The sequence below is a fragment of the Manis pentadactyla genome, chromosome 9 (assembly GCF_030020395.1).
Source record: "Manis pentadactyla isolate mManPen7 chromosome 9, mManPen7.hap1, whole genome shotgun sequence".
NCBI classification, from domain to species: Eukaryota; Metazoa; Chordata; class Mammalia; order Pholidota; family Manidae; genus Manis; species Manis pentadactyla.
Genome location: NC_080027.1, coordinates 39,326,735 through 39,338,237, shown reverse-complemented (window position 1 = coordinate 39,338,237; position 11,503 = coordinate 39,326,735). Strand labels below are relative to the sequence as shown.

The window sequence follows — 11,503 nt, the reverse complement described above, 5'->3', positions numbered from 1 at the left end:
TCTAGGCTCAGCTATTTCTGATGCCATCTTTGCTCAAGGAGATGCCCCACATTGGAATATCTTGCTTTGGCATTCAGAATGATAGGAGAAAGAGTGGGATGGTGTTTCCATGGTGTACAATTACATCTTTGAAGTTCTAAGTTATTTCCAATTTATAGCTCTCATTCTCATTTTCAACATGAAGGCACCAGAAAGAGTTTGAATAGAGAACAAATGTATAGGAGGACCTTGTCCTTGCACATTAGGAGTGTACTTAGAACATCTGATGTTTTAAAATTCCCTCTTTTGGAAACCATTGCTCAGAAATGCATGAAAGTTCTCTTGGTGTCAGGTTCTCATCCAACAGAGAACAAATGTCTTCCTTTCCCATCTAAACTTATAAAGTCAATTTAAAGGACTGATCTAAGAGCTCATGCCATACATGGTAAACCAGAATTTGAGGGATCTTTGAAATCTGGCCCAAGCTCTTCCAAAGGAGAGTTGTTAGAATGATAAGCAAGAAACAGGGCAGCTAGTTGGAGATGTAAAAACTTGTCTCATGGCCCTGAAGTAAAAGAAAATAGTCTACATACCACACTCATTAATAGCCTGGTGCATTACATTAGAGAGTTTACAGATGGAAAGTGTTCCTGACACAGCCTGGAAGCTGAGTCCTCTGACTCCAAAGCCACTGATGGCTTTTCCTGTTGCCCTGGCCCAGGTCAACCTCAGGACCGTGCCATCCTCCTCCACTTGCCTTGGCTAACAGTATGGTTCCAGTTGCTTTGTGGGCCTGACAGGACTAGAGATCAGAGCCTGTCCTCTGCAGCCACTGTAGGGATGGGAGGTAACCTGGGTAGCAAGGATTGTAAGGCACAATCAGCATCTAAATCAGTTCTCTCCCCTCTGGCTACCCCAGCTCTCCCCAGGCACTCACTGGCATCTTGGATAAGCGACTAGGAAAACGGGAGGGGCCTGCTTAATTTTGGTGGTGGGAGAAATGATTTCTTCTGGTTTGCTCTTGTTAGAAGGTTGGAGAAGGCTCAGAAGAGTGGCAGCCAGCTTCCCATCTGCTTATGGAGAAGGAAGGGAACTTTGGGTAAGAGCCAGCCCAGGGGGCTGAAGCATCTAGTGGTAGATGTGCTGGGGAGAATGTGCTGGTAATAGGGAGGGTGGCTGCCACCCAAAAGCCACCTTGATTAGGCGGCTTGATTGTGAATCCCCATTCATTTGACAAATCTAGTCTGAGGCTTTATTCACTGAGACAAGGAATAGGTCATGTCTCTTCAAAAGCACAAAGCTCAGGAAACCAAGAATGTGAAATTTGCACTCTAGAACCCTCAAAGTGTGTTTTTAACACCTGAAGCACCCATAGAGATTGAAAACCCCATTGATGCTATGGGTAAGGTTAAATGACCTGCCCTGTATCATACTACAAATAAGAGAGGGTTAAAAATTGAACCGTAGTGATGTGACTAAGTTTGGAATACTTCTGAGGTAGAAAAGAATGGAGACAAGTGATTGTAAATGATATTACGGCTTTCAGCAATGCAGTTCATCTGCTTGGGAGGGTAAGTGAGTGGTCTGATATCCTGCCTAGCATACTTGTATCACTAGGCATGTTGGAGTATAGTTTTTTTCTTGACAGGAACATGGTGGTTTTAAGGGAATGCCCAGCACTGGCTTCTAGTCACCTTAACCATAGCTGTGTACAATGTGTATAATCCTGTTGGGACAGCCAGCATGAGCCACTTCCCATTCCTCCTAGCACATTCATTCAATTTGAAATATCTTAGTGCCTCCTGGCCCTAGGCCCTGGGCTGAGCACCAGAGGTATAATCAGTTCTTGGTATAACAGTATAATGTGATGCCCATTGAGGTCATACTGGGTCACAAAGAAGGAAAGCCCATCAGTTTGGGAGGAAAGTTCAAGGACATACCTGAGCAGAGGCTGAAAGGATGAGTGAGTAAGAAGCATCAGCTCCCATGTGGTCTGCTTACCCAGGTCTTCCTAGAAGAGCAGCAGTTGCTGGGTAGTGGCTTCCTTCCAGGTAGTTCTACATTGATATAATTTGATTATAGATGAGGGAGAGAGTGCCAACACCTGGTATGCTCACTGTAAACAGCCTCTAAGATGGGAAAGCTTTTCATGACAATCAGGAAAGCAGAATGATTCTGGCAGCCTGGAGCTCCAGGCTGAGACTAAGATGATAAAGTGGAAGTCTTGCACTGGCCACTACAGGTGAGTTTCAGTAATGACAGGGAAAGTAGTTCTGAGGTTGTAGTCTACCGATAAGGTTTCACTAAAGCCGAAGGTGTAATGCCATTGGTCTTAGGAATGAGCAAAAGGCAGATAAAATGGTAGGCTGTATAAAAGAATGTCCTAGCAAGAAAAGGGAGTGGGCATGCTGCTGTGTGCTGCATTGGACACTACTGGACTACTGACTCATGAGTAGAGGGAAAAGCCCAAAACTTAGCAAGTCCAGAAGAGGCAGCCAGTTTATTCAGCTGGTCTCCTGTGTGGAATAACAAGGTTAAGGAGTGTTTGGCCTGGATAAGTGTAGTCTCTTAAGGATGTTCTCACGTCTGTGAAGGTTCACCTAGCTGGGCAGAGAAAGCAAAAACACTCATGGCCTAAAGGCAGAGCAGGTACTACTGAGGGACTCTGGTGATAGCTTAGCCTGATAGCTTTCCCAGCACAGGAAGGAATGAGCTCCCTGTCACTGGATAAGCAAGCAGGAGCTGAGTGGCTTGTTGGGGAGATTGCAAGAGGCTTCCTGCCTCGCCGTTGAGAGGCTGTTCCCAGGAGCCTTTCAAGCCTGAGCCTTCAGTTCAATGTGTTTCTGGCTGAAAGGAGCACTCCAGTTCCCCACAAGTGGGACCTAGTGAGGTTCATGTGACTGGTGGAATGGGTCTCCCCTCCTCATGGAATGGAGGTTTTGGGCCCCGGGAGATCTGAGGTGGCAAGTAGCACCATACCTGTGCACGGGTGCCGCTGTGGGTAACGCTTTATTACCTGGGTCTGTCCGGGTGCCTGTGTGATGGGGAGGTATAACTGACTTTGCAACTTGGTATGTGTATGTAACTGCATGTGACAGTACAGATGTGAATGTGTGTGTCTGGTATGACTGCAGCTAGGTATAAATAATAACTGGCCACACATGTGAGACTGTGTGGTCGAGTATGATAGTATGCAAATATTTCTGTGTCCTAGTAGAGTCTCACACTCGCAATATAGCTAACACTCCACCATGCTTCTGTCAGACCTGTGGCTACAACACTATATTTCTATAATCACCTTAATAGCAATGTAGGCTTTATGAGTTTGTACCTTGCTGAGGATCCTTAATCCTTGTGCCATGGACCCCTGGGCCCTGGAAACTGCAGCTCTGCTCCTCAGGTCTGAACTGTAGGCACCTCCAGGAGAGCAGCTTTAGGAGCAAGGGTTGCCTAGGTGACTATCACGCCCAGCATCCATGTCCTCAAGTGCACATCTCTGGAATTCAGCCCCAGTGGCCTTCCCTAGACCCTCTGTAGCTGCTGCTGACTGCTGGGCACTCACTAGAATGAGGCAATGCCACAGGCTGCCTTGGCCAGAACCAATTTCCTGACTGTGAGCCCAGGTTGACCTTGCACAGCCCTGGGGTCTGAGAGCCACAGCCCACTGTCTTTGCATATGGAACTTCAGCTTATGTCCTGGAATAGAGGACTTTGGGAAACTCCAAGTAAGCCCTCTACCCAGTTTGTCCCAACTTTGAGGCCATGGCCTGATAAGGGAAGTTCCAATCCCATTCCCCCTCACATTTGCCTTCACAATGGGAAAACCTGCCCAACAGAAAAAGCACCTTTTTGGGGCCTGGAGGCTTCAGTTCCTGCCCCAGCCCCACCCCAAACACACACTTTATTGGCCAGCCCATGAGCCAGTTAACTTCTCTGTTCCATCAATCTGCTGTTTTCCATCCCAGCGCGTATCATAACTCTGTTGGACACCTGTGACTCAGGCAAGTTTCCCACAAGACTCAAGGGATGAACATCAGCAGGGGATCTTTCTCCAGCCTGACATCCAAGCCCAGTCTCCAAGAAAGAATGCAGGCTACCTTGGTCTATGCACTCACTCTTTATTACTGCTGGGTCCTGTCCCGGCTGGGGAGGGGAGGGCCTGATGAGCTCCCCATGTTCCAGGGCCAGCAAGCAAGGCTGAGTGGTGCTTCAAGGCCCGAGCCAGGTCCAGCCAGCCCGAGGCCCAGGTGAGGGCACAGAGCCCTGGGGGAGTGTATGGCGCTGCGTGCCGTGCTAGCCTTTCGGTTCACTGGCTGTGGGCTCCTGGCAGAGCTCATCCATGAACTCGAGGAAGCGGCCTGACTTAGGCTGGCCCTCACTCAGTGCAGGGCGTGCTGGGGGCGGCACTGTGTCCCCAAACACTGTCCGCAGTGAGCAGTGCACCTGCCGCTGGTAGCACGCCTGAAACTCCTTCAACAGCCGCTTGGCCTCTAAGTACTGCTGCTGGTTCACCAGCCGCTGCTCCGCACGCCGGCACAGGACAGCTCCTGCAGGGAGAGGAGCCAGGAGGGGCATAGGGCTCACCCTGGGTCCACCCAACCCAAAGCATCAGGGCATGGGGTCCCCCCAGAATGGGATGGGGTAGGAGGAGGATGTGAAAGGGACTGAAAATGGCTTCCTCAGTATGGGGCATTAGGAAGCCAGCAGTGTCCTCTCCTGATTATTTTGCAAGCCATACTTCTGGTCAGTAACATGCTGTGTGACTTTAGGCCCCTCCCTGCCACACCCCAGGCTTGGTTTCCATCTGTACACGGGAAGGCCTGTGGCAGATGCTGAGGGCCCTTCCCGCTCCACACAAGAGCTCTGCCTTATCCCAGCAGGTAAGTAAACTTCCAGAGGGCAGGTCCTGGCAGCTGAGGACTGGGGGCAGAGCCGCACCTAGCGGAGCCTCTGTAATGTTCCTGGTGTCCCGCATGCGAATGAGGATGTCATCCAGCAGCTGGGCTCGAGTCTTCTGTGGGGGTGGAATAGGGATCCTCTGGGCCTGACACAGGTGAGAGGGTAGTTAGCCAGATCTCCCACTCAGGCGTCCTGGCCTCACCTCAGAAGGTTTCCACAGCAGGCAAGGGAGCACGTGGGGACACTGGGATGGTCTGGCACTTAGAAGGTCCTAAGGTGACAGTCACCCTGTACCTGTGGGGTTCCTGAGGGAATATTCACACTCCGGGAGGTAGAGGCTTACCCGTTTTTCCTTAGGAACAAAGGGTTTCCAAGGAGTGTTAAGCTTGGGCTTGGGAGAGTGGCTCGGCAGTGGATGCTTCAGCATGTACTGCAGGGCCTGAGCGTTCTTCTGAATTCCTAGCACAAAAAGGCAAGGTTGAGGCCAGGCCCTGCCCCCTCCTCCTGCATGACTTCTGCGTCCCTGACTTCTCATTCCCAGTCTCATAGCAGCCCTGGGTAAAAGGCTTTGGGAGGCCACAAAAAAACACTGCTCCCACATCTCTCCCTTATCCATTGCAGTGCCTGAGCTTCCACGTTCATTCAGTGAATACTGGTCCCCTGTGAGCACAGATCCAAATGGAAAAACAGCACTGGAGCAGGGAAAGGGGGTCCCAATGTAAGTCCATTAACCTGCCAGGGCTCACTCCACAGGGGCTGCCACCCAAGAAAGCAGAGCTGAGCTCCAGTTCTCTGAAACTCCAAGTACTGTCAACACATTCTGGAACAAGAGAGCGCTGCCTCTCTTGCCTCAAACCAAATAGGATTTTGGATGTTCACTTTGGGGCCTAACTAGATTGGGGAGGAGCTCAGGAATCTGACCAGTCTGGTGTTTGTTCATCAAACCCTTCCTAAAGAGATTTTTTCAACCAGGCTGGCTGGAATCTCTGAACAGCTGTGGCTCTGCAAAAAAGAATGATGGACCAGATCTGGTGTCCTAGCATGTAGGATTCCCAACCAGGACACCTTCAGGGGCCCCTGGACAGAAGGCAGCTCCCTGGCCTGGAAAAGAGGTTTGGTGACCCAGCTGTGGCTTTGCCCTGATGTGCTCTGTGCTGTGAAGAAGGCCCCTTGGCTGGAAGCCATTCTCCTCACATACCCTTTGGCTCAGTGAAGGCTGGATCAGGCTTGGCTGTGAGTAGCTCCTCATAGCCATGGTACTTGCTGGGGAGGGAGGCAGGTGGGAGCTTCCTCCGAGGCCTCTTCACCTTTTTGGGAGCTGTGCATGGTGATCTTTGGTCTTTCTCCTTCATCTCCAAATCATCCTTCTGCAGGATGGATGGAGGCAGCCCACTCACCTATGCCCATGAAGAAAAACACATTCATTCATTCTGTTAACATTTCTCAGTATCAGCTCTGTGCTGATGCTAAAGGCAAGAACCAAAGCTGGGGTGAGAGGAAGCAGATTTGAAAATAGACAATAGCCATATATACCTTGGTAAGTGCTGTAACAGAGAGCACAGGGCTTCTGGGTGAGCCCACAGGAAGCCCTAACCTAGCCTGGGGGGCCAGGAAGCTTCCTGGAGAAAGTGCTGCCTTAGCCTGAGCTGAGTCTTAAAGAACTAGGAGAGCCATCTGCACACAGGGTAGGGAGAGGAATGGGCTGCAAGTGATGAGGAAGGAGGACTCTTGCAGGCAGGGAAGAGCATGCACAGATAAGACACAGCAAGTGCATTTGGGAGAACTAAAAAATTGGTTGGAAGGCAATAGGCATCTGGAGCAGTAAGCAGGGCCCAGATGAGAAAGGACCTTTACATGCCAAGCTAAGGGTGTTTGTTTTCTGCTTGTATTTTCTTTATTCTCACCATGGTGGCAAGCTGTGGGAGGAGTTTTAAGGGGGTGAGTGAACATTGTCTGAATTCACATTTTAGACCCCCTTTATTTCACATAGGGATGTAGTTACACCCTTTATTAAAACTTACGGTTGACCAAAGAAGAAAGGAAATATGAATAGATAGATAACAAGTAAAGAGATTGAAATATAATTTTAAAACTTCCTACAAAACAAAGCCAAAGACCAAGCTTCGCTAGAGCATTCTGCCAAACATTTAAAGAATTTACACCAGTCCTTCACAAACTCTTCGAAAAATTAGAAAAGAGGGAATGCTCCCAGCTTATAACTCTGAGATATTAGTTACCCTGAAACCAAAACTAGGGAGACGTCACAAGAAAGGAAACTATAGACCACAATATCCCTATGAATGTAACACAAATATCTTCAAAAACTAACAAACTGAATCAGCAACAGATAATAAAGGATTACATACCATGACCAAGTGGGATTTATCCCTGTATGCAAAGTTGCTTTGATGTGGAAATCAATTAATATAATACACCATATCATTAGATAAAAGACAAATACCATGTGATCATCTCAACAGACACAGAAGAAGCATTTGACAAAATCTAACACCCCTTCATGATAAAAAAAAAACTCAATAAACTAGGAATAGAAAGAAATTTCCTCAGTCTGATAAAGGATACTTATGGAAAACCCATAGCTAATATCATAATTGATGTGAAAGACTGAAAGTTTTCCCCCTAAGATCAGAAATAAGGATGTCTGCTCTTGCCATTTTTATTCAACATTGTATTAGATATTATAGCCTGAGTAATCAGGCAATGGCAAATAATCCCCCTGCCCCAATAATGGTGACTCATAATTGACTGTATTGCTTTGGCTGCTAGGAAGCTCAGAATTGCAATTTGGCAATTCACTGCCACTGAGAGCAGCAGTGCATGATGTGCATGTTTGAGTGACAGAATTACCCTTGGACTTACTACTTCCTTTCCTGTCCATATTTTCCTTTCATCCAATTTTCTTGATTATTTTAAATACTTGTTTATGTTCTGCTGTGTTTCAAAAAGGTCCTGATATAGTTCATAAAGATACTTTTATGCTGTATGAATGCCTATGTCACTAGAAGTCATCTGTGGAATAAGAAAGAGATGGATGGATAGAGTTAGACATAAATCTTGAAGAGATCTGCAGATTGGAGGGGCAAGATGACGTGGGGCGATCAGAGAAGGCAAGGATGGCACAATAACAAAGTTTGGGGGTCCCTGCACATGCTCCAGCCTATGTTTTCTTTTTCCTCCATGTTGCCCTTCTGCTGCACTGACACTGAGCCAGCCATTTGTGGCTCAGGCCTGTGCCGTTTTAATTTCCTTCCTCTGTACCCTGCTTCACGCTGCTTACATCTGCCCAGAATGCCGTGGCTGCCCACATTTTCACCTTGTTAACACCTTCTCAGCCTGCAGGCTCAGCTTATTTGAACCTCTTCCAGGACGCCCTCCTGTCTGGGGCAGAAGCTTTCCTCCCTCCTCTGACCTCCCAGCCCCTGGGGCCTCCTCAGTCTCCACAATGACTGAGTGCACTGCTCCTGTCCATTGCCCCCATGAGACTGAGGACATGTTGAGAGCAGGACCCATGTTTTATCCATCTGTGTCCTCAGGATTCAGGCAGCCTTTCAGCTGCCAGGACACATCAGCAGTGGGATGGCCTTGAGCAGACAGGTAGAGGCAGTACAAACCCTTCTGGAAAACTGGTCAGAACCATAGGCCCCAGCTGGACCCACAGGACCAGGACTTTCCTCGGGATGTCTCTGCCAGCAACTGTGGTCAGTGGCTCTCTCAGAAGGGGCTTGCAGTTCCTGTCAGAAGGGCTGCCTTCTGGTTTCCAGACCTGCTGTGTGCTTACTTCCAGCTGCCTACAGCTGTCCAGCCACCTAAGGGCTGTGCAGGAGCTTCTGGGGCTGGGAATGGGGCAGGGGTGGGAGGGTCTGGATCCAGCACCTGGGTCAGGAATATAGACTCTGTGCTCTTGGTGTCCTCCTCTGACTGGTGCTCTGGACTGAGGTGGCCTGCTGTGTCACTCCAGCAGGGTGTGATCTCTTCACTATGCACAGTGGAGTCAGAGCAGATGGGAGGCGGTGGCACAGATGTCTGGTGGGACAAGGAAAGGCCCCGTATGCCCTCAGCAGGCATCTCCAGCTCCAGGGAGGCATTTTGGACAGTGGACAGCTCTTTAGTTGTGTCTGCCACTGACTGCAACATCTTCTTTGAGGGAGACTTGATCGTGGTCACAGGTGGGTGACAGAGCCTCAGTGGCTGCTTTGGCACCTTTGGAACTTGGGCTTTCACCTGTCATGGGAGAAGGGCCAAGTCAGTTTGCTGCCTGATCAGAATTTCTCCTCCTGGACCTCACCAGCCTAAGGTCACTCTGTAGAGCTGTCAGAGCAGTAGGTGAGGGCTCTCAGGGGGAGGGAGGGAGGGAGCAAAATCCACTTAATTAGGCATCTACAATGTGCCCCATACATAGGTTATTTTATTTATACCTCAAACTACCCAGTGACAAATTATCCTTATTTCATGCAAGAGGAAATTGGGGCTCAGAAGGGTAAAATGACTTGTCCAAGGCCACAGAGTTATTCAGTGGCAAAGCCTGGTCCATCTAATTCCTGCCGTTCCAGGCCTCGTTCTCATCCTTGATCATATCACTCTGGCTCTCCGTAGCCTTGTTCTTCTGCTAACACAGTGCCCCTGACTTTCCTCCTTGGAGGGCCTGGGGGAGATGGTCCTGCATTTTTCTGGAAGGCATCCACACCCCGTCCATCTCAGGATGCTGGTCCCTGCAGCTTAAATAAAGCTTCATGAAGCAAATACATCTCAGGGTTCAGGACCAAGGACATAACTGTTTTCGGGTTGAAATGCTCGGCTCCCTTAACTAGCAAAAGGGTACCATCCTCCCTCCGCCTTCTTTTGCCTCAGCTGCCGGGAGGGAGCCATGCACACAGTTTCCCTCTGCTGGGCTATTTTTCCTCTCCTCCTGAGTTCCATGAGGGATTGCTTTATTTATTGTGAAAGGTATGTGGTCCACTTATGTCTCCACTTTGACAGACCATGTAGTATAGTGGAAAGATCCCAAATTCTGTTAGAGAAATATGGGCTGGAATAAAGTTCTATCCTTTGTGCTTCTGTTCCTGGGAAATGAAAGAATAGGCCCAGCCCTGCCTATATTGTAGAGTTCTCCCAAGTGAGATGTGTACAAATGCACCCAAACAGACTAAGGAGTGAGAAGGATGAATGTGTTATAAAATAAGGTTTTGTTTTATATGGTCCTATTCCTATAAAAGGAATGTTTTGTTAAAGAAAACATTCTTTTTTGAAAACATGTTGACTTGAGCGAGAGGGACACAAAGTCTTTTTTCAGAGCCCATGCATCAGCATCGAGAACACCCAAGTGCCATCATTTGCTGGCTGCTGGGGAAAAGGCAACATTTGTTCCTCCTCTCACAGGTCTGTGCTGGGGCGCTGAGGACAACGCTCTTTCTCCCATGACCACTTTCCCAGCCCATTTCCAAGGAAAGCCTGGATGATCTATCATTGATTAGAGGCTGACAGCCACTGGACCTTGTCCCTGGCCGAGCAGCAACGGCAAGCTGGTTTATCTTCCATTTGAGCTCTCATATGTCAAGGGTTCACACGGCTCCTTGGTTACACATTGTGTGCGTCTGGGCCTGCTCTGGCAGGTTCTCCATTCACCCGGTCTTGTCTGTGCCTAGTATGACGGAGGGCGAGCAGCCTTTGTCCATGCAACTGATGGTAAGAGGCCCAGGTGTCCGCTCTGTGTATCTAGCCCATCTCTGTGGGCACACTGGGGAGACGCAGGCCATCTCCAACCTAGCTAAAGGCCTGTGCTGCATTATGTAGTCTGTCCTGCACTGAAGGTTAGACAGACTCTGCCTAGATTAACAAAGCACAGAGTTGCTCTCATTTGGCCACTGGTGTTTGCGTTTATCCTCTATTTGTCAGAACCTTAGAGGTTCACCTGGGCCCAAACACTAACATTTAATAAGTTATCTTACCTCTCTGAGCCTTACAGGGGGGTAGTAAGGTCCTGAGAGGAGGAAACAGTCACAGGGAAGATGATGGAAACCTTTGGGTTTCCGTCTATTTCTGGCTAGGATATTGCTTTGTTCCTCTTTGGGCTGCAGAAAAGAGCTTGGCTGGTCAGAGGCAGGCTGTAGAGGGATGTACAGGATTAACTGCATTTGACTGTTGGGATCAGCAATCCCCAGCCCAGCATTTGACTATAGGAAGACTTAAGCTCAGGAGTGAGGAGCAGTTCACAGAAATTTCTGAAGTCCTTTGGATAAAAGAAGGACTGGACTTACTGTATGGCATCCCAGAAGGCAAGTCCAAGAGCACTGGCTGGGAGAGACACAGAGGAGCAGACTGCTCTCAACACGAGGAAATGCTTCCTAAGATTCAGGCAGAAGATATGTATTCTAAGCCTGGAGTAGCCTCCACAGTTACCACAGGTGACTATAGCTTGTGTGAGAGACTTGGAGCTGAGAAGCTGAAGCTCAGAGAGTGAAACCCTTGCCCACTTTGAAAGTGATGGAACCACATTCATACCTGGCTTTTGACTGATTTCTCCCCACTTTTCCACAGATCCTTCTCTGGGCCTCAGTTTCTCTATAAAATCAGGTCACATAAATGACCTCCAAGGCTTCTCCCTACT

The 11,503-nt window shown here is 48.8% G+C and overlaps 1 protein-coding gene across 1 annotated transcript in view; it reads right to left on the bottom strand.

Annotated features, from left to right (window-relative positions):
• Positions 1–83: 83 nt before the first annotated feature.
• Positions 84–11,503, bottom strand: part of XRRA1 (X-ray radiation resistance associated 1) — a 63,708-nt gene continuing 52,288 nt past the window's right edge. The window contains exons 14-18 of the mRNA XM_036929796.2: positions 8,773–9,120; positions 6,077–6,275; positions 5,222–5,337; positions 4,918–5,023; positions 84–4,526 (exon numbers count right to left, since the gene is read on the bottom strand). Of these exons, the coding sequence (XP_036785691.2) occupies positions 4,273–4,526; positions 4,918–5,023; positions 5,222–5,337; positions 6,077–6,275; positions 8,773–9,120 (1,023 nt within the window). The 3' untranslated portion in view covers positions 84–4,272. The remainder of the gene's footprint in view (positions 4,527–4,917; positions 5,024–5,221; positions 5,338–6,076; positions 6,276–8,772; positions 9,121–11,503) is intronic.